Source organism: Tachypleus tridentatus, chromosome 2 (genome assembly GCF_004210375.1).
Source record: "Tachypleus tridentatus isolate NWPU-2018 chromosome 2, ASM421037v1, whole genome shotgun sequence".
Lineage (NCBI taxonomy): Eukaryota > Metazoa > Arthropoda > Merostomata > Xiphosura > Limulidae > Tachypleus > Tachypleus tridentatus.
This window is the reverse complement of record NC_134826.1, coordinates 73,415,955-73,440,213: the sequence shown is the minus strand read 5'-3', so window position 1 is coordinate 73,440,213 and position 24,259 is coordinate 73,415,955. Positions and strand designations below refer to the sequence as shown.

Genomic DNA, 24,259 nt, shown 5'->3' with positions numbered 1-24,259 from the left:
ATGAATTAATCTGAATTGATTACCAACTACCTGTTGAACAACAAATAAACATAATATTTCAACCAGGTTTTGTAAACTTTTATTATTGTGACACTTGTAAGAAATGGATGTAATTTTGGATCGTAAAGTACAGGATGTGTATATACATTTCAAATCTTTGTTGCTTCTTGGTAAAAATGTGTGAAAAACTAAACTTTCTGAAATTAATTTCAAAAATATTCTAACCAGTGATTCTACACAGGTTAGTTTTCATTTGAAGTATTACAAAGTTTTGTTATACAACAAAAGTCACCTGAATTTGTATTTCACACTTACACATAATCAAAAGACCTTAAAATCAAATAATAACTATACTTGATAATCTAATAGTATTCCATGTAGGAGTAAAGTATTAAATTTCATATAAAAATTATAAGAACTACTTTTTATCATGAAGCACAGGAGAAGGGATAAGTTCAAATGAAATATTAAGTCAGAGAACAAAGAAAATTATACAATTTCAATTGATCAAAATTAGTAACACAGTTGTGACAAATTTAGAAGTGTGTTTAACAGGATCTTAGCTATGATTTCAGAATACTGTGTTTATGCCCTTACCTGATCATTGTATTTCAAAGCATAGCTGTATAAATGATGTAAAGCAACGTTTGTGTTGAATTCGTGTGCATATTGCTGAAAAATAGAAAAAAATATTTAAATAAATAATCTCTTTATTAAATTAAAGTATCCTCCCCAGCATTGTAAGTCACACAGGTTTAAACTAACCAGTTCACAAATATATATAACATTACAGCAGCTCCCTAAGAAACTGAATATACTTTTTATGGAATCAAAATGATGTGGGTTCTCTCATGTAACCATAAAACAAAGTTATTTCACATGAAACTCAAAGTTACATCAGCTTTTTATATGTAACTTGAAACACTGAAGCAACAGCCTATAAGAAACTTGTATAAAAATTCTAAGACAAATGTGCAACAAAAATGTGTATCAAGGTTGGTATGGGTATTAAAATAAAGTAGAGAACAACGTTTTGACCTTCTTCGGTCATCTTCAGGTTGAAATGTTGTTCTCTGCTTTATTTTAATACCCATACCAGCCCTCTTGAGATACATTTTTACTTCAAGTGGGTTTCTCCTCATCAGGAAATGTGCAACAAATTTAAAAAATCGATAAACCTGTGAAAGTAAATGATAAGAAACAAGATAATACAAAAATGTTGTGCGTAAACATTTCAGTTTGGAAACATTCAAAATATTAGAAATGTTTTAATAACATGGAAGGATTTTTTTTTAAATCTAACATAAAAGGTTTACACCAGGTATACAAAAGGTTTGTTTCAAAGTGTAACCTTTCTGAGTACATTGCAGTTAAATATACATTAGAATGTATTCTATGAAATAGGCCAGGTGGGTTAAGGCGTTCGACTCGTAATCTGAGGGTCACGGGTTTGAATCCCGGTCACACCAAACATGCTCACTCTTTCAGTCATGGGGGCATTATAATGTGACAGTCAATCCCACTATTTGTTAGTAAAAGAGTAGCCCAAGAGTTGGTGGTAGGTGATGTTCATCCCTCTAGTTTTACACTGCTAAATTAGGGATGGCTAGTGCAGATAGCCCTTCAGTAGCTTCATGCAAAATTCAAAAACAAACAAACAATCCTATGAAATATTTCTATAAATGTGAATAAAATTGTGAACTTTATTAGCTCAATATGTTTCTGTTACAGCTTGGAGGAGATATTGATAATCTACAAGTTCACCAAAACCAGTAATATTTAACTAATTTAGTGAACTTGTAGCTCTTTACAAAGCTGTAATAGCATAATACTGAGCTAATAAAGTTCATTTTAGAGATGTAGGTTATGATTTTATGTACATTTCTATAAATGTCTCATTAAATTCCAATTTACATTAAACAATTATCCTATGCAATACACCACTATAGAAAGAAATACAAGTCAAACAACTATTTCCCTACAGTGGTGAATTTTCAATGGACCACATTGGTCTAGAATGTTTCCATCTCTCTTCTAATATTACACCATGAAAATTGAAACAACAACAAAAAAAAATTTAATGCCAATACACATTAATCTACCAAAACTATCTTTATAAACTCAAAGTCACTTCTTTACCAAACTTTTTAAATAATTCTCTAAACAATCAAATGAAAATATTGTTACAAACCTTTACTTATATCCTCAAAGTTCACAACAACTTCCCTAATTTGTTATCATGTCAAACAAGTTAAGAACAATACCATGTATGTAGAACTTCAACAAGGATATCCAACATAGAGTTCTTTTTGTAATTTTCCTAACTTCCAGCGTCAGTAGGTTTTCATGGTTTGGTAGACTTAAAAATAGTAATTATACTGCATTTGGTCTTCTAGTAACTAATTATATGAATACTTACCCTTGATTCTTCTGCTAACATAGCATTCATATCTTGGTCACTTATAGCTGGCATACTTTTAATATCTTGATAATATCTAAAGGTATTAGAAAAGATTTATTTTACTTAAAAGAGTCAAATAATATTCAGTTGTAACATTTTATTGTAATGTATTACTGTAATTTATATGTTTTCTTAATGTCTTCTTGTCATCAAAATATTGTTTAAAAACTTAAACATATATCTTTAGTTCTTTTTTGAACTTTAATATTGTTTTGTTTTTTTCAAAATATGCTTTATATTTGATAGTTATTAAAGTTATGGAAGTAAAAAAATATATATTGGTCAGTTACCTATCTACCCAATCTTTGTAAATGGGAATGTCTTTTGCGTACAACAGTTTACTACTTGGTGAATCCTTCCCCAGTCGATGATCTGATGTAGAACAGGCATCCATAAAGGTCTGTGCCACCACTGACAGGCAGGAGTCGACAATGTTTGATTTGTTAATATCAAACACAAAATTAGGGTTCTTAATGAGATTAACCCAAAACCTTAGTGGTAGGCTAAAGTGTAAAACAAATAATTATGCATAGTTAGAAAAGTACACAACACATTAACCCAAAACTAAAATGTAAAAATTAATCATATGAATAATAAAACAGATTAAACTAGATGTAGTTAAAACAGTACACAACAAGACAGATTAACCCAAAACCTCAGCTGAATGATAAAATGTGTATAATAATCATATATCATTAGAAATATGGTAAACAAGAACACAACATATATTTATTATTGCAGCCTATTATATTAATCACTACACCACATAGTACTGTTATATCAACATTTTTCAAACAATAGCAAACATATAATAGTTTAAACAAAATAATATTGTTTTTTTGTGTGTGTGTGTAAATGCATGTCTATCTTCCCATGAACTTATTAATTAACCTCATAGATGGAATAATGTAATTTTATTAGAGACGTGGGGTTAATAAAAAGATGGTTCACTTTTTATACCTACTGGACAGGAAAATATTTATGAGGACACAATTTAAGACAGAAATCCACTGAAAAATCACCCATACTGGACTATACATTCCTTGGGAAACAAAACAAAAACTCAACATACTAAGAAACCAAATAAACACAGCCATAAAACTATGCTCACCAGATAAAATTAATGACGAATTAGACAAAATAAAACAATACTTCATCAACATCAATAAGTTTCCTCCACAAACCGTAGAAAACATTATACGCACACACCTAAACAGATAGCAAAATCAACTAACAAAAGTAAATATATCTCACGAATCAAAAAATCATGAAACCATATACTGCTGCATACCATATATTCCCGACATCAGCAGAAAAATAACCAACATGTGGCAAAAACTAGTAACAAAATATGACATTCCAGTTAATACCAAATGTATTCAAAAACCAGGCACAAAACTAAGGTCTATACTGTGTAAAAACTACACTGACAAACACCACACCAACATTATTTATAAAATACAATGTGATAACTGCCACGACTTCTATATTGGAGAAACAAGTAGAAAAATGGAAACCAGATTCAAAGAACATAAAAAGTCACCTTCACATGTTTTCAAACACTGCAACTCAAACAAACACAATATAACCATAAAGAACACCCAAATACAAAATAAAGAAACAAACATAAACAAACACAAAATTAAAGAAGCCTTACTTATACAACAATTCAAGCCCAAGATAAACCAATACAAAGGAACACCTTTATACCTATATTAATAAATATAATCTAACATCTAAACACGCCCTCTAGATTCCTACACTCAGTTACACAACCCCCTTCAAGCATGTGGTCAGCTATCAGTCAGTTACCTCTTTCTTTGTGAACCTGACAATGACCAAAGAAGGTTGAAATGTTGTTTGCTTCTCTACATAAAAGATTTTCTCAACCCAAGCCAGCCATTTTTACATATGTATTTTTAACTTGACCAGTGTTTAGAATGTTCTAGTTGTTTAGTAGGTCAACTTCTAGTTTTGTTTACTAACCTTACCAGTGTGTAAAATGTTCTAGTTGTTTATTATATACTATTAAAGGTATTACTGTAAGACTATTTTTTTTTTATGTAAAAGAAATTTTGCATATACAGTCATAGTAAATTGCTAATGGTACTTATTGCACCATACACATTTTTCTGATGAAGTATTGGTATTTTTTTAGCTTAAAACAGATGCATATCCCCAGACCCCTAATAGCTTTAGCCTGCTGTACATGTCAATTGTGCTCTACACAGTGTGTTGGTTTCTGGTTTCACAAGTCAGAACCCCTGTTTCATGCATTTTGTTTACATAATAACAAGAAACCTACTTGAAGTAAAAATGTATTCTCAAGATGGCTGGTAAGTGTATTAAAACTTTAATTAAAATAAAGTACAGAACCTTAGTTAACTTAAAGATGACCTAAGAAGATTGGAACGTTGTTATTTTAATTAAGGTTTCAATACCCATACCAGCCATCCTGAGAAAAAATTCTGTCTACAGACCCAAGTCAGGTTATAATTATCACTTAGATAACATTCTCTGTACAATTTCTTGAAGGCTATAAAAGATAACTATTGTTCTAAACATATTAGTATGAATGTGTACCATTTTCTCAGAATAAATATTCTTTTGTTTGCTCTTCTTACACTTACCTTAAAATAATTAACTGGAGTTATGAGGAACCCAGTATGTTATCTGTAAATAGGGTCTTCAATCCTACAACATTTTGGACTCTGTCCACTTATCTATCCAATCATCTGTTCATCCACTCATATATATTAATACAAATTTCTTTTTATATAGCAAAAACAGCAGTATTAATACTCACAAAACTACTGAATAAATGTGTAAGTTTTTGACCTACCACAATAATTCCTTCTGTATCTGATTATAATGTATATATTGCTAATTCAACAGAGAAATTTCACATTTACAACTGTTGTTCATCTACTTTTATATTTGAGAAAATCAAACATGATAATCTAACAGGTACTAATGTCAGGAAGATCTGTAAGTGAATATAAAATCTTACCTATTTGACTTCCATGTATGGACAACCTCTTTATCTGTGATCTCATGTTGGACAGACTGGTCATCCAGGAAATCAAACATGTACTTTATAGCTAGAGGAAGCGCACTTCCTCTGTGAGCTGTACTAAAAATCGTTTCAAACAGGTCATCAACAAACTTTTGTAGCGTTCCCTGTGGAAACACAAAAGGAAGACAAATTGTGTAAGTACAAAAAAAATAACTTGTTAATTAATATTAACTTGTGATGAGTGATATCGAATTATTAAACAAACAAACTTTATCATTAAAAACTACTATAATTTCTTTAATGTATGAAAATAATACTTAATTCCTCTCTTTGTACATAATCTAAGCTACAAGTTTCAGTTAAAAATGTCTCAGTTAATTTGTCCTTTCTTTGCAAATTGATTTCTAGTATAAGCTTCACTATGTTGTGTATAATTTGATTTTTTTATTTGTTTTGAATTTTCACACAAAGCTTCATGAAGGCTACTTGCACTAATCATCCCCTTATTTAGCAGTGTAAGACTAGAGGGAAAGCAGTTAGTCATCACCAACCACTGCCAACTTTTGGGGTATTCTTTTACCAATGAATAATGGGATTGACCACCACTTTATAACACCCCCATGGCTGAAAGGGCAAGCATGTTTAGTGTAATGAGGGATTTGAACTCAAGACCCTCAGATTATGAGTCAAATGCCTTAACCACCTGGTCATGCTGGGCCCATTGTGTAGGGAAAACATATAAACTTTATTAGAAAACTTTTAACAAAGTCCTCTAATATGTATTGAGTTTCAGTTTCAATTCTAAAACTTATCACAGAAAACTGCAATACATGTTTACATCTTGAGTTGTTCAATTACACTGATGTTTAGTTTTACAGTCTTAGTTCAACATACAGATGTAATTTTTAACTAACTGATACTGACATATGCAACTAAATACACTCTTCTCTTTGCCCAGTAGCTTCATTAATTGAATAATAACAAATTTTGTCTCAATTGAAATGCAAGTGTCAGCAAGATTTAATGAATTATCAAACAGTAAGTGTATAGTTTTAATTGTTAGCTATAAAGTGTAAGTGACAAACATAGGAAAGTAACAATAATAGAATTATTTAAGCTAATTATCTGACTAAAATTCTGTTGTAATTCACCTTTGTAGCTAAGAGCCTCGTGAGGTAGATCTCTGACACCATTTTGTTCCCTCTTTCACCTTCTTTTGGTTCAGCATCATGATGCTTCACCTAAGTAATATTTATTTTATTATTTAGGAATTTAAAAATGAGCTTAGAAAACAAAAGAAAGTTTTTAACTGTGATAACACACACACAATACTGATGTTGTGTGGCATGTTCCAGCACTGATACCAATTAATTTCACTGTGGAAAGTAATGAAGTATACACTTCTGACATCTTGTGGCACATTCTGACACTGATAACAGTTGAAAGACGTAAACTACATTTATAAAAAAGACCCACATATATATAAAGAAAGAAAGTTAGAAATGTTATAATTTACTTGTTAGAAAGATTATTGAAAAAGATGTGTCTATAGCTACATTATAAAAATTATTGAGTTTTATTTATTACTGATTTGGATTTTTCATGCTCTGTCTACTGAACCAAGAGTTTTATCAATATTATACGACCAGACTTAATGTCTTGGATCATAATTATGTGATGAGACTCTTAAATGTCATTTGAAAATATACTCAAGGTTCTGTATTTCTAGTGAAAACCTCCCACGCTTCTCATAATTAATACTTCAACACTGAACAGATAAAGTTTGGTGAAACAAAATGTTGAACACATTAGATTACTTGTTGTTTCTTTTATGTAAATTTATATTGAATTATACCTCACAGGTTTCTGTATTACACTGAGATATATATATTATAATATTATATATATAAAAATGTTTTTAAAAAACCAAGAAATATACAGCATTTTAATTTACCAATTCTTTGTTTTATCAGTTTACAAACAGAGAACTTAACCAGTTTATAGATTTTAACCTATCAAATTACTTTATTGTTTCTATTATTAGTTTTTGAGAGTTTAAGTCATATAATAGATTTAAATGTCAATCCTAGTTGTGTGACTCACCAGGTGCCAAGGTCTAAAATTGGTCTCAAGATCATTATTCAGGGGCAATGTAGCATGGCTTAAATGGGGGCTTGTTTTCATTGAAAAGTTGAGAGTCTCTGAAAAATTAAAAAAAAAAGATAATTACAAGGAACAAAGATAATATTTGTTGTTCAGAAGAAATGAGTGTGAATTTCTAAAAAAAGTCATAATACTTGTTTGGCAAATTTGAAATAAGACAGACAGATATAATACATTCTTTCAATCTGTACTTTCATATTTGAATGAAATCAATACATACAAATAGTAAGTCACTGTAAAAAACAAATAAATTTGTGAAGTGTTTAACAACATTGTTGGCTAAAACATATTAAGGTGAAAAATCATGACAAGAACTTAACATGTAAGATCGCATCATAACATTCTATAACCTTGTTACATTACCAATCAGTGCTGGCACTGCACATTATTAACTTAACAGTTCATAGTAATTGTTATATGTGATGATGAAAATGTAACTTCAGGTGCTGTAGCTAAGTCAAACTAATGCAAAAATAAATAAAACATTACACTCTTTTTATTCTGGAAGCCCATAGAGATCAATTTTGGGAGAAGAGAGGCAATAATAATATTTTTCATTAAATATTTCATCTAACAAATGACAAAAACAATTCATTAAAACTAGGTATGTCAGCCAAAAGAGACAGCTGACTTACCATATTGGTTAGACTTTTCATTCTTTTCAGACATAATTGAAATGTTATACATGGATGACTGTTTAGGAACCAGAGTTAAGAAAGCACCATCTGGGACCTACACACAAAGAAAAATGGAAGCTTATAATATACATTTCTAAACTACCAATTAAATAAATTCAATAAGAGGAAATGTGACATAATGTGTGATGGTTTCATTTCCCTTTGCAATATTATGCAAAGAAAAAGCAGAGTACAACATCTAAAAAATCATTTCAATATGAATAATTTAATATATGAAAAAATAAATATATTGTATAGTGACTATACGTATAAATAACATTTAAAAACAACACAGTTAACAAACCTTATAGTGACTAAGTGTACAAAAAATATCTGAGAAAATTACAGTTAACAAACCTTATAGTGAGTAACTGTATAAAAAATATCTGAGAAAACAACACAGTTAACATACCTTAAATTGAGTAACTGCATAAAAAATATCTGAGAAAACAACACAGTTAACAAACCTTAAAGCGAGTAACTGTATAAAGAATATCTGAGAAAACAACACAGTTAACATACCTTAAAGCGAGTAACTGCATAAAAAATATCTGAGAAAACAACACAGTTAACATACCTTAAAGTGAGTAACTGCATAAAAAATATCTGAGAAAACAACACAGTTAACATACCTTAGAGCGAGTAACTGTATAAAAAATATCTGAGAAAACAACACTGTTAACAAACCTTATAGTGACTAAGTCTATGAAAAATATCTAAGAAAACAACACAGTTAATAAACCTTATAGTGACTAAGTGTATAAAAATATTTGAGAAACCAACACAATTAACAAACCTTATAGTGACTATGCATATAAGAAATATCTGAGAAAACAACACAGTTAACAAACCTTAATCCATAATGAAGAGAAAACCCATGTGTAGAGAAAAATATATATGTAAAACAGCTGGTTTGGGTTGAGAAAATTTTATGTAGAGGGGTGAACAACATTTCAACCTTCTTCAGTCATCGTCAGGTTCACAAAGAAAGAAAGAAAGAAGTAACTGACCTATAGCTGATCCCATGTTTGAAGGGGGTTGTGTAACTGAGTGTAAGAATGTAGAGGACATGCTTGGATGTTTGATTATATTTATTAATATAGGTATAAGGTGTTCCTTTGTATTGGTTTATTTTGGGCTTGAGTTGTTGTATAAGTAAGGCTTCTTTAATTTTGTATTTGTTTATGTTTGTTTCTTTATTTAGTATTTGGGTGTTTTCTTTGGTTGTGTTTATTTGATTTGCAGTGTTCGAAAACGTGTGAAGGTGACTTTTTGTGTTCTTTGAACCTGGTTTCTATTTTCTACTTGTTTTTCCAATATAGAAGTTATGGCAGTTATTACATTGTATTTTATAAATAATGTTGGTGTGGTGTTTGTTAGTGTAGTTTTTACATAGTATAGACCTCAGTTTTGTGCCTGGTTTTTGAATAAATTTGGTATTAACTGGAATGTCATATTGTGTTACTAGGTTTTGCCAAATGTTGGTTATTTTTCTGCTGATGTCGGGAATATATGGTATACAGCAGTATATGGTTTCGTGATTTGTTAATTTGTGGGATATATTTACTTTTGTTAGTTGATTTTGCTCTTTGTCTAGGTGTGTACGTATAATGTTTTCTACGGTTTGTGGAGAAAACCTGTTGATGTTGATGAAGTATTGTTTTATTTTCTCTAATTCGTTGTTCATTTTATCTGGTGAGCATAGTTTTATGGCTGTGTTTATTTGGTTTCTTAGTATGTTGAGTTTTTGTTTTATTTCATGTGCTGAGTCCCAAGGAATGTATAGTCCAGTATGGGTGATTTTTCGATGGATTGCTGTTTTAAATTGTGCATTGATGCTTGTAATTTTGAGGTTAAGAAATGATATTTGATATTGGCTAGAACTGGTGATACTGGGTTGCCCATGCTCAAACCATTTGTTTGTATGTAGTTGTGGTTGTTGAACATGAAGTTTGTCTTCATTGTGGTGAATTCTATGAGAGTTGCTAATTGGTTGCTGGGAATGTCTGTTGATGGGTTAGGGTCTCAGGTATAGAGTTCTAAGGCGATCTTGCAGGCTTCAGCAGTTAGGACTTCTATAAAGAGAGATATAACATCAAAACTGGCCATTAAGGCTTTATGGTTAAGTTGATTAAGATTAGACTTGAAATTAAAAGAGTCTTTGATGAATGAGCTGGCTGATGTCACATATTTAGAGAATGCCCATGCTATGTATTTACCAAGATTGTAATTAAACAATTCATATGTGGACATTATTGGTCACAATGGACAATCTAGTTTATGAGGTTTGGGGATGCCGTATATTTGTGGTGTGCGTGAGTCAGTCTTGTGTAGATAGGAATAAAGTGTTTTTGAAACTGTGTTGGCTTTTTCATTTTTAGTAGTTTTTTGTTCAGTTGCATTTCATGTGTTTTTGTTAGATTTGTGTGTATTGGTTTAAATTTATTTGTGTCTGATAGGATGTTCATTTTTTTTATGTATTCATTATGACCATAGCATTTCCTTTACCCGCTTTTAGAATTTTTATGTTTTTGTCTCGTTTTAGGTTTTTAATGGAATTGATGTCTCTTTTTGTATGATTGTTTTTTAGCTTTCTGTTTTGTAAAACTATGTTGATGGTTTTGTGAGAAAATTCTTTGAAGAAATCGTTTAAGATGTTTTTTGGTGTGTTTATGGAAAATATTAATTTTTAATTTTTTCTGGGAAGTTTGGCTGTTGGATGTCAGTAAAATTGTCGAAGTTGTCTTCTTTCTGTTGGTTGTTTTTGGTTGTTTTCTTGTTTTTGTTTTCTGTAGAAAGTATCACAAGTCTCCTGGCTAGATCTTCTAAACATGTTTTGATTTCTATGGTTGGAATGTACCTAGGTGCTATTGCAAAGTTGAGTCCTTTGTTAAGTAGATGTATCTCGTCTGTGTTTAATTGTCGGTCGGATCTGTTAATTATGAGGTTAGTCATTTTTCTGTTGTTGGCATCTTAGTTTTTCAGGTTTTGTTGTGGCAGATCCTTTTGTCCCTGTCTTTCCTAGTGTTGATTTGGTTTATTTTTCATGGTATAAGTCCATAAATCTCTGGTTTAATGCAGCATGCCAGTTCATGGTCTAGGTTCATTTTTTGTTTCTGTAAGTCAGGTAGTTCTTACTAAATAAAGAAATAAACATAAACAACTACAAAATTAAAGAAGCCTTACTTATACAATAACTCAAGCCCAAAATAAACCAATACAAAGGAACACCTTTATACCTATATTAATAAATATAATCAAATATCTAAACATGCCCTCTACATTCCTACACTCATTACACAACCTCCTTTAAACATGTGGTCAGTTCTCAGTCAGTTACCTCTCTCTTTCTTTGTGAACCTGACTGTGACCAAAGAAGGTCGAAACGTTGTTCTCTCCTCTACATAAAAAATTTTCTCAACCTATACCAGCTGTTTTTACATATATAGCTAACACACCTTATTGTGAGTAACTGTGTAAAAAATATCTGAGAAAACAAAACAGTTAACAAACCTTATGGTGAGTAACTGTATAAAAAATATCTGATTAAACACAGTTAACAAACCTTATGGTGAGTAACTGTATAAAACATATCTGAGAAAACAACACAGTTAACAAACCTTATAGTGACTAAGTGTGTTCAAGCGCCTCCATCCACCCTCAAATCTTGAAGTTGAATCTTCATCAGATAGAGTCAGTCTGCCATGTGTTCCTGTTCTCCATTCTATAACATTAACATAAAAAATAATTTTCAGAATATGGGTCAATACTTGAGTTATATTTTCTTAATTTAAAAACTAGTTTTAGATCTATCAAAAATACCCATCTTTAATTTAGCTAAAGTATTATTAAGTTGAAAGGACTATAACAATTTAAGAAAAATTACTAAAAGTGACCAAGAAGTTGTTTTATCTTAAAATAATTTTGGGTAATTGTGCTTCAAATGTGACTTGGTAAATTGCATCTGTTAAACTTAGAACAGCCTGGCAAATCCTAATAAATATAAAATAATAACAATAATACAACTATTCCCTACTTATTTTAGTCATGAATATTTTCCACATCTGGTGCTGATAAACAAAAAAGTTCATATCAAATAAATTAATGACTAAAAATGTCAAAACATGTTTTTTACTGACTACAGAAATATTATCAAAATTGGTTTACTTTCTAAAATAATAAACATAATTGCATACACACAAGTACAGTTTTGTCATTTCTTAACTAATTTGCAGAAAACTTTTGTTAAAGAATATCCAGAACTGATTGAAGTTTGTCACTCCTACCTAAATCTAGATTACTTTTCTCAGGTCTCTGAGAAAAGGGAGTATTTTTATAAATAGCATCTAAGGCCTTCTCTTTTACTTGTGAAACAGTATCACAATCTAAGACCTTCACTGGTGTCTCAACGTTTTCTCCTGGAGGTTCCAGTCCAGTGACGTATCCTGTCTGTGATGACATTGATACAAACACAGTCTGAAAATAAAAGTTAAACAGCAAAGCACATGGTTATGTTTATGTAATACTATTTCAAAATGTAACAACAACCAAAAAAAAGTTAAACAGCAAAACACATGGTTATGTTTATGTAAGACTATTTTCTATATATAACAACAACCGAAAAAAAGTTAAACAGCAAAACACATGGTTATGTTTATGTAATAATATTTGTATATATGACAACAACCCAAAAAAAGTTAAACAGCAAAACATATTATTATGTTCATGTAGTGATTCAATAGAGACAACCTTAGCATAATTACAATTTTTAAAAGTTGTACAGCCATTACAGCTTTTCTGTAATATTTCATAAATAAAGCTTTGTAATATTATATACAATTACAAGTAACATTATTTCTTTATTAATCTCAGTTAAAGCATCAAATGGTTCATTTAACTCTCAACAACAGTGACTCATATTCATGATTTTAACTATTGGTTAGGTATGCTATTGTATCATATTGAGTAGGATTATGTTTTTATCCATTACAATATTCAAAGTAAAGATTGAGCAAAAAACAGATGAAATCACTAACTTTCTATGTAAAACACATGACAAAACCTAGCTGTAATTACAATATTGAAGTAACCAATACAGTCATGAGCACACAAACAGTATATTGTTTTAACAGTTAAAAGGTTTGCACCAACCACTAATTTTAGGATTAAATAAACACAGCTCTCAAAAATTATTAAGCAAAACACAGTGAAAAGATGTAATTCAAATACTATGTTAGAAACACAAGTAATTCTAGTAGTGACATAGTAATAGCATTTATAGATATATTAAAACAAATAGTAATAGTATTCATAGAAATATTAAAACACATAGTTATAATGTTTATAGAATTATTAAAACACATAGTAATAGTATTTATACAATTATTAAAACCAATAATAATAATAGAATTTATAGAATTGTTAAAACATACAGTGATAGTGATTATATAATTATTAAAGCATATAGTAACAGAGTTTATAGAATTATTAAAACATAGTAATAGTGTTTAAAGAATTAATAAAACATAGTAATACTGATTATAGAATTATTAAAACATAGAGTAATAATGTTTATAGAATCATTAAAACAAACAGTAATAGAGTTTACTGAATCATTTAAAGATATAATAAGTGTTTATAGAATTATTAAAAGAAATAATAATAGTTTATAGAATTCTTATAACATATAGTAATATGATTACAGAATTATTAAAATATAGTAATAGTATTTATAGAATTATTAAAACATAGCAATAGTGATTATGGAATAATCAAAACATGTAGTAACAGTGTTTAAAAAATTACACTATGTAACACAAATTTTGTTCTTTGATAGTATGTGTTATATCTTAACTGCTGATGTTGTTAAAGTACAGAAAATAGCCATTATTCCCTTCAAACTTTGCTTTTGTGACCTGAATAATGAAATTTAGAAATTAACCTATTATCTATATCAAAACGAGCAAATTTGCACATTTTATTTACATAAGGTCTGAATGAAACAACATATGAATCAAGATTTACATGTATTTATAGTAAACTTATACAAAAATGTTTAGAAGTGAGTAGATTTTCAAGATTTGCGACTGTAATGTAAATCACTTTCATGTATCAGCCCTCAAATATAGGATTCCATCATGTTTTTGATATATGCTTCCAGGTCACAAAAGCAAAGAATCAAGAGAAACATAGGTCTTTTCCATTTATGTTAGGCATAAAGAATTGGGAAACAACACTTTCTACCCAGGAACAAGAAAAAGTAAAAATTTAGTTACCCAGTGTTATTAAAAAATAGTAATAGTGTTTAACAATCACTAAAATAAATAATAATAGTATTTACAGAATTATTATTATATTAATAATAAGGTGGTTATAGAATTATTAAAACAAATAGTAATAGTGTTTATAGAATTATTAAAACATATAGTAACAGTGATTATAGAATTATTAAAAAATAGTAAGTGTTTATAGATTTATTAACACAAATAGGAATTATAGTTTACAAAATTATTAAAACATAGTAATAGTAATGATAAAGTTATTAAAACATAGTAATAGTGTTTAAAGAATTATTAAAACAGAGTAATAGTTTACTGAATTATTTAAAGATATAATAAGTGTTTATAGAATTATTAAAAGAAATAATAGTTTATAGAATTCTTATAACATATAGTGATAGTGATTACAGAATTATTAAAATATAGTAATAGTGTTTATACAATTATTAAAACATAGTAATAGTGATTATAGAAGTATTAAGACATATAGTAATAGCCATTATAGAATTATTAAAACATTTAGTAAGTGTTTTATATAGAATTATTAAAACATAGTAATAGTGATTATAGAATTATTAAGACATCTAGTAATAGTGTTTATAAAATTAGTAAAACATAGTAAAAGTGGTTGTAGAATTATTAAGACATCTAGTAATAGTGACTACAGAATTATTAAAACATATAATAATTGTGTTTATAGAATTATTAAAACGTATAGTAACAGTGTTTATAGAATTATTAAAACGTACAGTAATAGTGTTTATAGAATTATTAAAACATATAGTAATAGTGTTTATAAAATTATTAAAACATAGTAATAGTGTTTATAGAATTATTAAAACATATAATAATAGTGTTTATAGAATTATTAAAACATAAGTGTTTATAGAATTATTAAAACATAGTAATAGTGTTTATAAAATTATTAAAACATAAGTGTTTATAGAATTCTATATGTTTATAGAATTATTAAAACATATAGTAATAGTGTTTATAAAATTATTAAAACATAAGTGTTTATATAATTATTAAAACATAGTGTTTATAGAATTATTAAAACATAGTGTTTATAGAATTATTAAAACAAAGTGTTTATAGAATTATTAAAACATACAAAGTGTTTACAGAATTATTAAAACAAATAGTAATAGTGTTTATAGAATTATTAAAACAACTAGTAATAGTGATTATAGAATTATTAAAACAACTAGTAATAGTGATTATAGAATTATTAAAACATATAGTAATAGTGTTTATAAAATTATTAAAACATATAGTAATAGTGATTATAAAATTATTAAAATAAATAGTAATAATGTTTATAGAATTATTAAAACAAATAGTTATGGTGTTTATAGAAGTTTTATTTTTTTTATTATTAAATGATACAACATGAGTTTATTATATATAAAAGCTGACAAATAATACTTGAACAACATGTCATATTTTTCAGGGTGATAGTCCCCTCCTGAATTCTAGATACATAATTTATAGAAAAGACAAGGCTAGGTATTTTTACCATGCACTTGTACTCCACAGACTGTCGGATGAGTTTTTCTTCTGAAAGAGAATAACGAGCCTCATTGGTGATGATATCAACGGGTCCCTTGTCCACCTGTTGTTTAATAGCTCTGTACAAGACATACAATGGCTCGCCTGCACACTCCTAATGTTAGAAAAAACAGGATGAAGAAAGTTGATTTAGAATAACTGTCATCTTAAAATAATAAAGCACATTTCTGTTACTGAGTTATGTGTACTAAGTATTCTATTATGTATCTGCTACACAGCAACTTAAATTATTTAAGTGTTTTACATCTCAATGGCAGTGAAAAAAAAAGTAAAATTAAACTGAAAACAGTAGTTTATTTCACTGGATTCAGTTGTACACATAGTAATTCAGAAGACAGGAATAACTGTGATTGAAAACACTAAATTATACAGTTTGCTCAAGTACTCTAATAACTACATAATATGATGCATGGAAGGATATGGCTAGAAAACAACCATACCTTGAGGTACTTGAAGAGAAGAAAAGTGAACCAAGATGAAAGCATCTTCTCAGCCACAGACTCAGTTCTATTGGAAAATTGGCATATAAGTGTGTCACAATGTAAATAAAAACTAAAACTTCATTTTATTACAATAATTTCAATCACCATAAACTGGAGTTTTTTGAGAAAACATTCTAAGATGAGGAAAAGCTTTAAATATTCTTTCTAGAGTTATGGTCCTGAAACTGAGACTTTGAGCTGATTGGCTTAGGTTTTAAAAAAGAAAAGAAAACCCTACAACAATAAAACAACACTATTTTTGAAACTAAATCTGAGAAACTATTAAAGCTGTTTAAGACACTAACTGCAAATGCTAACTAATTAAAATTATTTTATCTCATAAGCTAGTCAAACTGAGCAAGTTATTATCAAACTTATATCTAAAAACACTGCTAATGGCAGGAGCACCAAATGATAAAACAATAGATTGAATTCTCAATACATAATAATGTAAGGTAAGTATATTTAATTATGTTGAATTTCAGTTTCAAGTCGGTAGTTTTTATGATTGGAAATCAATATTAATGTGCATTAAACTGATTGGTATGACAAGAGATTTAGAGGATTATAGAAGATGAAGAAAGCTGGTGAAAGAGGAAATTAAGATATCAGAAAGGATCTATGAGAAAAGGTTGGTTGAAAATGTAAAAATACATTAAGTGTAAAAAAAAATATTAAAATGGAAGTAGGACCCTTGAAGGATGATAAAAGAAGGCTAGTACCTTATGATATTTCTGCTTCTTCAGATTTTACTAATAGAGATTTAATCAGCATTTTGAACAGTTGGTAAATGGAAACAAGATCAAACAAGACTAATTCTGAGCTGGTTAAGAAAAAATTTGGGAAGTTTAAAAAACAATAAGGCTTCTGGGCAAGGTAGTATTTCCTAAAGGGTTTTGAAGAAAGCTAAGGCTTAGATATGTGAGTCATTTTGCTACTATGTATTGTCAGTCCTTTAATAGGGGGCAGGTATCAGATGATTGGAAGTTAGCTAATGTAACTCCTCTCTTAAAATGAGGTGATAAAAACTGTCCCAGTAATTATAGACTTTTGGAAAGTCTGTTAAAATATGCTTTGTCTAGATTTTCAGCAGCAATTTACAAAGTGCTATATAAAAGGCTTGTAAAACAAAATTACCTCTGTAAGTGTGGGGAATAAGTTAGCATACTGGATGAATGGCTGAATGGAAGAAAGCAGAAGGTTGTTATAAATAGAGTTCAGTCAAACTGATTAATGTCACAAGTGGAGTACCTCAGGGCTTAATCTTAGGACCACTCCACATATGAAGGAATGATCAATAAATTAATTTAGATATTAAGGTTTTGGGTGTTGTTAGCTGTGAAGAGGATGCTACTGATATACAAAAGGATTTAAATTATTTACTGAGTTGGACAAATAAATGTCAGATGGAGTTTAATTATAATAAATACAAGATAATGCAGATGGGCTATTATAATTTTAATTAAGTATAATTTGGATGGAAATAACCTTAACAATGTTATAAACTAAAGGGATCTTGGTGTGATATTTGATCAGTCTCTATAGTCATTCAACCAGTGTGCTGTTGCTAGTGTTAGGATAAGTAGGACTTTAGGTTGTATCTACAGAAATATTGAGTACAGGTTTAACAAGGTTATAATTTCATTGTACAGGTCACTGATTAGGCCACATTGAGAATACCGTGTTCAGTCTTGGACTCCTTATCTCAGGAAAGATATTGAATTGTTGAAAAGGGTTCAGACAAGAGTTACTGTAAAGTGAATTGATAATGTTCATGTATCATCTTTTATCATATTTAACAGTGAGAATAGTAGGACTAGGGGACATAAGCATAAGTTTTGGCAGGGTAGAGTCATTTTAAGGTAAGACAGTTTTATTTTTTCTAGGAGTGTGTTTGGCCTTTGGAATGGATTTCATTCAGATATTTTAGATACAGTAAATTTATGTGAGTTTAAGAAAAAGCTTGATAAGAATATGAATGATAAGGGTTGACTAAGATTTTTTTTTAAAATAATTTTAATTAGAGTGTGGGCCAATAGGCCCCATGTTGTTCCTAAACATTAGGTTAACACCATTGGGCCTATTGGCATTAATAGTGTAACATATGCCAAGTGCTATTTTTTTCATAAAAATTATGCCATCTGCAACATATGAAAAAATTATATATCACAGCTACAAATGAATGACAAAAACTTAAAGTTCTCACCTTCTAAGCAATAACTTTGGATGACTCTTTCCTTCAATACATTTCTCAATTAAATCTGCTAACAGGGTCTTTAGAATACTGAAACACAGACAAATGTTGTGAAGTTTCTGAACATGTAGATAAACATGTGTGTGTGTGTGTATATATATATATATAAAATAAACTAGTTAAACTATAAAGTAGTTTATTTTCTCTATTCAAAAATCATTCAAATCTTGCAACTGTAATATATTATTTCCTAAAGCTCTGAATGTTCACTGTATACAGATTTTAGTTGGATTCATTAAACTTGTATACCGTTTTAGATGGATTCATTAAACTACCGTTTTAGATGGATTCATTCTACTTGTAAACCATTTTAGTTAGATTCAACTTTTACACCATTTTAGTTGGATTCATTCAACTTGTCCACTATTTTAGTTGGATTCATTCAACTTGTATACCATTTTAGTTGAATTCATTGAACTTGTATACCATTTTAGTTGAATTCATTAAACTTGTATACCATTTTAGTTGGATTCATTACATTTCTAATATTTCTAGATAAACTTTAATCTTAAAGTATTTAACTTTTAATACATCCAATTCCACCATCTTCAAGTTTGAGTCATGATTCCTTATAAAAGCTAGCACATCACCCTACACAGAACAACAGGTTTTGAAAATAAACAAAAACCTACTCAGTGCTATATTCCATTTTTCCTTGAAGTGTTACCATGATCAGTGAAGCCACATTCACCCTGGAACAAAAAAATACAGTACTGATGAGGGGTTTCAGAGGAATATCCATTTATCTTTTAAAAAAACATTGGAGAATGGAAAAATTCACTACTGAGAAAACACAAGTGATTCAGGGTAACATGGTGGTGTTGGTTTCTAAAATGTAGTTAGAATTTACCCATCACTTCTATATTTTGAGTTTTTTGATCTCTCAATATTTTATCAGGACTGTACAGAATAGCATACTATCAACTCCTTAAAACAGGTTTTTGATGAAATGAGGTTCACTTGAACAGTTTAATGGGTAAAAAGTCACAATTTTGAAAGCTTCAAATACTGACTGTGTAGGATTTTAAACATATTGGTTAATTACGCTATTTGTTCTTGACATAACTGTAGCAAATTGTACTACTTTTGCTTCAATCCCATACTTCCCTGGTCTGCCAAAGATTCATGAAACCTTCATGTACTCAGTATGCTAGAACATTCAAGAAATCCTTTGACTGGACATAAAATGAGTGGAGTCAGACCTCTCACCTTCACTCAGTTGGTAACTTAGCCTCACTCCACGCACAGTCAAAACAAAGTCCAATCCTTTCTTTCCCTCACATCATATCTACAACATAATAAAATTCAACAAAATGTTTTTTTATTCTTTTGAACTCTAGTCCAGTACACATAATTTTTTTCTTTTTATGTAAAGTCTGAAACTGTGAAAATCATCTAAACAGTTTCTACTACATTTGTGGAATATAATGTACACTTTCTTGAAGGAAGAACATGAAACAAGACAAAGGTAGTGTACAAACACTATCTGGGTGTAAAATTGATGACTAAGGAAAACATTGTATTCCACTCACATGTGTTTCACTGTGTAAATCTGGTTTGATACAGTAACTGAATCAAATATGCTATCTACAGTTCCCAATAGCATGAACCCAAAGGTCATCTGACTGTTATTTTTGCATGACTTATCTTTCTGGATATTAAAGCAATTAAATATCCAGATATTGGATGGTCTTTTTAGTACCACAGTGATAGGAGACTACTGTTGGTTCTTACAACACAAAACTGAGAATATACAAAGAAAAGGCACAAAAAATCAAACAGGTAAACAAAAATACTGAGTTAAAAATTTAAAGTATGCTCTAAATATATTTTTAGTACATAACGTTATGATACTCATTGCTTGTTTAAACTGATATTGCTATTATCAGTTGTAATCAGTGATGACAAGAAAACCCATTTGTAGAAAAATATATGAAAAACGGCTGGTTTGGGTTGAAAAAATTTTTATGTAGAGGAGCGAACAGCGTTTTGACCTTCTTCGGTCATCGTGAACCTAACGATGACTGAAGAAGATCAAAACGCTGTTCGCTCCTCTACATAAAAATTTTCTCAACCCAAACCAGCCGTTTTTACATATATATTATCTGTTGTCTTTGGACATTCTTAAGTGCAACTTTCAATGAATAAATAAAGATATTAAAGAAAGTTATGTTCATTATACATAACAATATTTAGTTTATGTTCTGAGACAAGCAGACAGAGGTAACTGGTGTAATTAATATTTGAGAAAGGCATCAAGAAATTAAACCTCTGGCTAGTACAGTTCTCAGACTACCACTTCAAGTGATGTTTCTGTAACCAAAGATGACTTGGTCTGAGGAGATCATGTTGTGAGTTATGTTGTTTGAAGATGACTTGGTCTGGGGAGATCATGCTGGGAGTTATGTTGTTTGAACGTTTCCTTAACATTCTTTAAGTGTTTGTGTCTAACAGTTTTCTTCTCGTTATCTTGATCGATAAAGTTCGAGAGGTGACTGAAGTCAAGCCGTGACATAAAACTGGAGATGAATATAATGAAACTTTGTAGAATGGATAGCAATGGCCTGTTGTGGAGACACAAGTGTAGAGGATGACATTTCAAAAGTCTTCTGCCTTTCGTCTCCAAGTCAGTGTGTGTGCAAGTGTTGTCAGTCTTTTATAGTGTTCTGGTGGATTGTGGAGATTCAACCAATGGCAGCCACAGGTTACTCACCTCTAATCCATAATCTCTGTTTAGTGAAGGTTTAATAGTGTTGATATAAAATGATTCTCTACACTTGTGTCTCCACAACAGGCAGTTTCTGTCCATTCTACAAAGTTTCATCATGAATACTCTGCCTAAACAACCTATCAAAGAGATGAATATAGTTTAGACAAAAGATGATGGTTGTATCTATTTTTTACCAACTGTGATTCTGACAGAACTATATACAGTTGTTTATTTTTGTAATAATTAGATTATATACTTGTCATAGTCTCAGAGGGGAAAGAAAAAGTTAATTATCTTTATTGATAATATGGCAAAATGAATTAATTACCAATAAACTAACTACAATATAACAATAGACCACAATACCTGTCTTTCATAGAGAAGTATCGATTTGACTCCAAAGTCCGAATAAACAAAAGAAGAAATGTTTTGTTCATTACTAACTGGCCAAAGTGCCGAAGACCTTTTTCAATGTAGAGTTTTTTTATAGGATCAAGCTGTGTTGAAACAAAAACAAATCAGTTACTTATTAGTCTTTCTTATGAACTGGACAGATAAACAAACACAAACATTACCAAACAAATACACTTTAAAACACAAATCAGAAAGTACAAGACAAACTAAGGACACAGGAGTCATTCTCTATCAATGTCTGATACATATCATAAGCTGGCATGGAATTAATCAAACTGAATGTTAATTTTAAAAATAAACAAGATTATTTACTTTTGAACCAACCTTTTGCAGCATGTTTCAAATAGAAGTTTACTTGCTCTATTTAAAACAAGATAAAGATATGCATTTTGAAAGAGTGCACAGGTTAACATGGAAGATATTTTATAAACATATACTTGACATAAGAAACAAAGTTGAATTTATGATATAAACATTATGAAAACTCACAGTCATTTCTCTCAAAACTGGATGATCCTCTGAACTGGGAAAAAGAACTTTCATCGCATAAGCCCTATAGTCTAAAAAGGGGATTCCTCCTGCCGTCACATCACTGGTCAGATCAGTCATTTCTGTTTGCAATTCAGCAAAAGCTACAAAATGAAACAGAACAACAAGTATTACTTGAAGCTCAAAAGTACTTCTGAAGTATATGTAAGGTTCCTGGATTTCTCAGTAACTATTTAAAATTAAAAAGATATGTCAAGCAAAAAAATACATATACATATATTATCAGCACTGTGTTTTTATTCCTTCTATTAAACCATATATAGACAAGCATTTATAAGCACAACACCAGTCAGAATTTTCACTTTCACATCATTGTTTTGCTTCTTCAGAACAGGAGATTTATTACAACTTCACAAAGAATTGTAACAATAGAACATTACCTGTGAATACCATAACATCAGATGTGCTTTATAAATGTCACAATAACTTTTCCTAAATAAGCAATGGCTTGTTTTTTGTTTGTATATTTCAAATATTCATGCAAAGCTACACAAAACTATCCATAAATATGAACTGATAAGTTAGAGGGAAGGTGGCTATTCAACAGCATCTACCACTAGAGGGATTTAACTGTTACTCATATAGTGCATCACAGCCCAAAAGTATAGAGAATCATTTTCCAGCAATGAGGTGCAAAACAGTTCCTCAAGTTTATAGTGTGACATGCTATCTGCTAGGCTGCTCCAAACTCAAGAAAAATTGTATTTCTTATTAATTAATTAATAATGACTATCTTTGTTCCATTAGATACAGTAAGAAAGGAGAAGTCACTCTCTCAAATCCACATGTATCTGGATCCATCAAGTAGCATAAACACTGTTCCTTGTTGTTTCACTCACTATCTATTTCTGTTTATAATATCATACACCTTCATTATAAACCCATTCCATTTTCATATCCATTAAATAATATAATAATAGATTATTTTCTTTCTTCCTTCCCATCCATCTCATCTTCATGGATACTCACCTTCCTTACACTCACTTATGACCCTTAACCCCAGCACATCCACCTATATCTCATGAATACTCACCTTCCTTACACTCACTTATAACCCTTAACCCCAACACATCCACTCTGTATACTACCTTCCTTACATCACTTATACTAACCCCACCTCCACCTTACATTCACCTTATAACCCTTAACCCTTAACCTCAACACATCCACCTATATCTCATGGATACTCACCTTCCTTACATTCACTTGCAACCCGTAATTCCAACACATCCATCTGTTCCTGCATGTTTTTGAGAACTCGGCTGCTTTCCATAGACTTGCGTCTGTACAGAATAACTGCTACAAGAACCACCAATAAGAAGGCTGAGCCACCAACAAAGGCACCAATAATTAGCTTCTGGGAGATTGAGTTATCCTGTGTTGAAGGAAGTTCATAACTCAACCATCCAATCGAGTACTTCAAGTTGTCTCCTACTTCAACCTACACAAATATATTAAGAGTTTCAAAATAATTCTAAGGTTGGCTACTGCTGTAATTTTATTTATTTTTATTTATAATTCCTATCTTAACACATTCACTGCCGTTGTCTTGTATGCAACTCAGACTTTTTTCTTTTGTACACCACAGCTGTGCTGTATACAAGATTTCACCAACATCGTGAGGGGTAGTGACAAAAAAAGACAGTTATTGACCCATTGGTTGGTAACAATGCTCAGGTGGAT

General features: G+C 30.0%; 1 protein-coding gene and 1 long non-coding RNA gene across 6 annotated transcripts in view; one reads left to right on the top strand and one right to left on the bottom strand.

The window, feature by feature from the left end:
* LOC143244230 (plexin-A2-like) overlaps positions 1-24,259 on the bottom strand; it is a 267,253-nt gene that overhangs the window by 2,077 nt on the left and 240,917 nt on the right. For all 5 annotated transcript variants that reach the window (XM_076488517.1, XM_076488519.1, XM_076488518.1 and 2 more), the window contains 16 exons: positions 23,768-24,017; positions 22,517-22,659; positions 21,980-22,110; positions 19,536-19,595; positions 18,856-18,933; positions 16,608-16,674; positions 16,115-16,261; positions 12,604-12,793; positions 11,938-12,041; positions 8,276-8,372; positions 7,581-7,678; positions 6,629-6,718; positions 5,472-5,641; positions 2,752-2,964; positions 2,420-2,495; positions 598-672 (listed from right to left, as the gene is read on the bottom strand). In XM_076488517.1, the coding sequence (XP_076344632.1) occupies positions 598-672; positions 2,420-2,495; positions 2,752-2,964; positions 5,472-5,641; positions 6,629-6,718; positions 7,581-7,678; positions 8,276-8,372; positions 11,938-12,041; positions 12,604-12,793; positions 16,115-16,261; positions 16,608-16,674; positions 18,856-18,933; positions 19,536-19,595; positions 21,980-22,110; positions 22,517-22,659; positions 23,768-24,017 (1,989 nt within the window). The remainder of the gene's footprint in view (positions 1-597; positions 673-2,419; positions 2,496-2,751; positions 2,965-5,471; positions 5,642-6,628; positions 6,719-7,580; positions 7,679-8,275; positions 8,373-11,937; positions 12,042-12,603; positions 12,794-16,114; positions 16,262-16,607; positions 16,675-18,855; positions 18,934-19,535; positions 19,596-21,979; positions 22,111-22,516; positions 22,660-23,767; positions 24,018-24,259) is intronic.
* On the top strand, positions 5,566-16,185 carry LOC143244232 (uncharacterized). Its single transcript, XR_013024979.1, has 3 exons — positions 5,566-5,671; positions 14,478-14,576; positions 16,049-16,185. It is a non-coding gene; the product is annotated as an uncharacterized LOC143244232 (long non-coding RNA).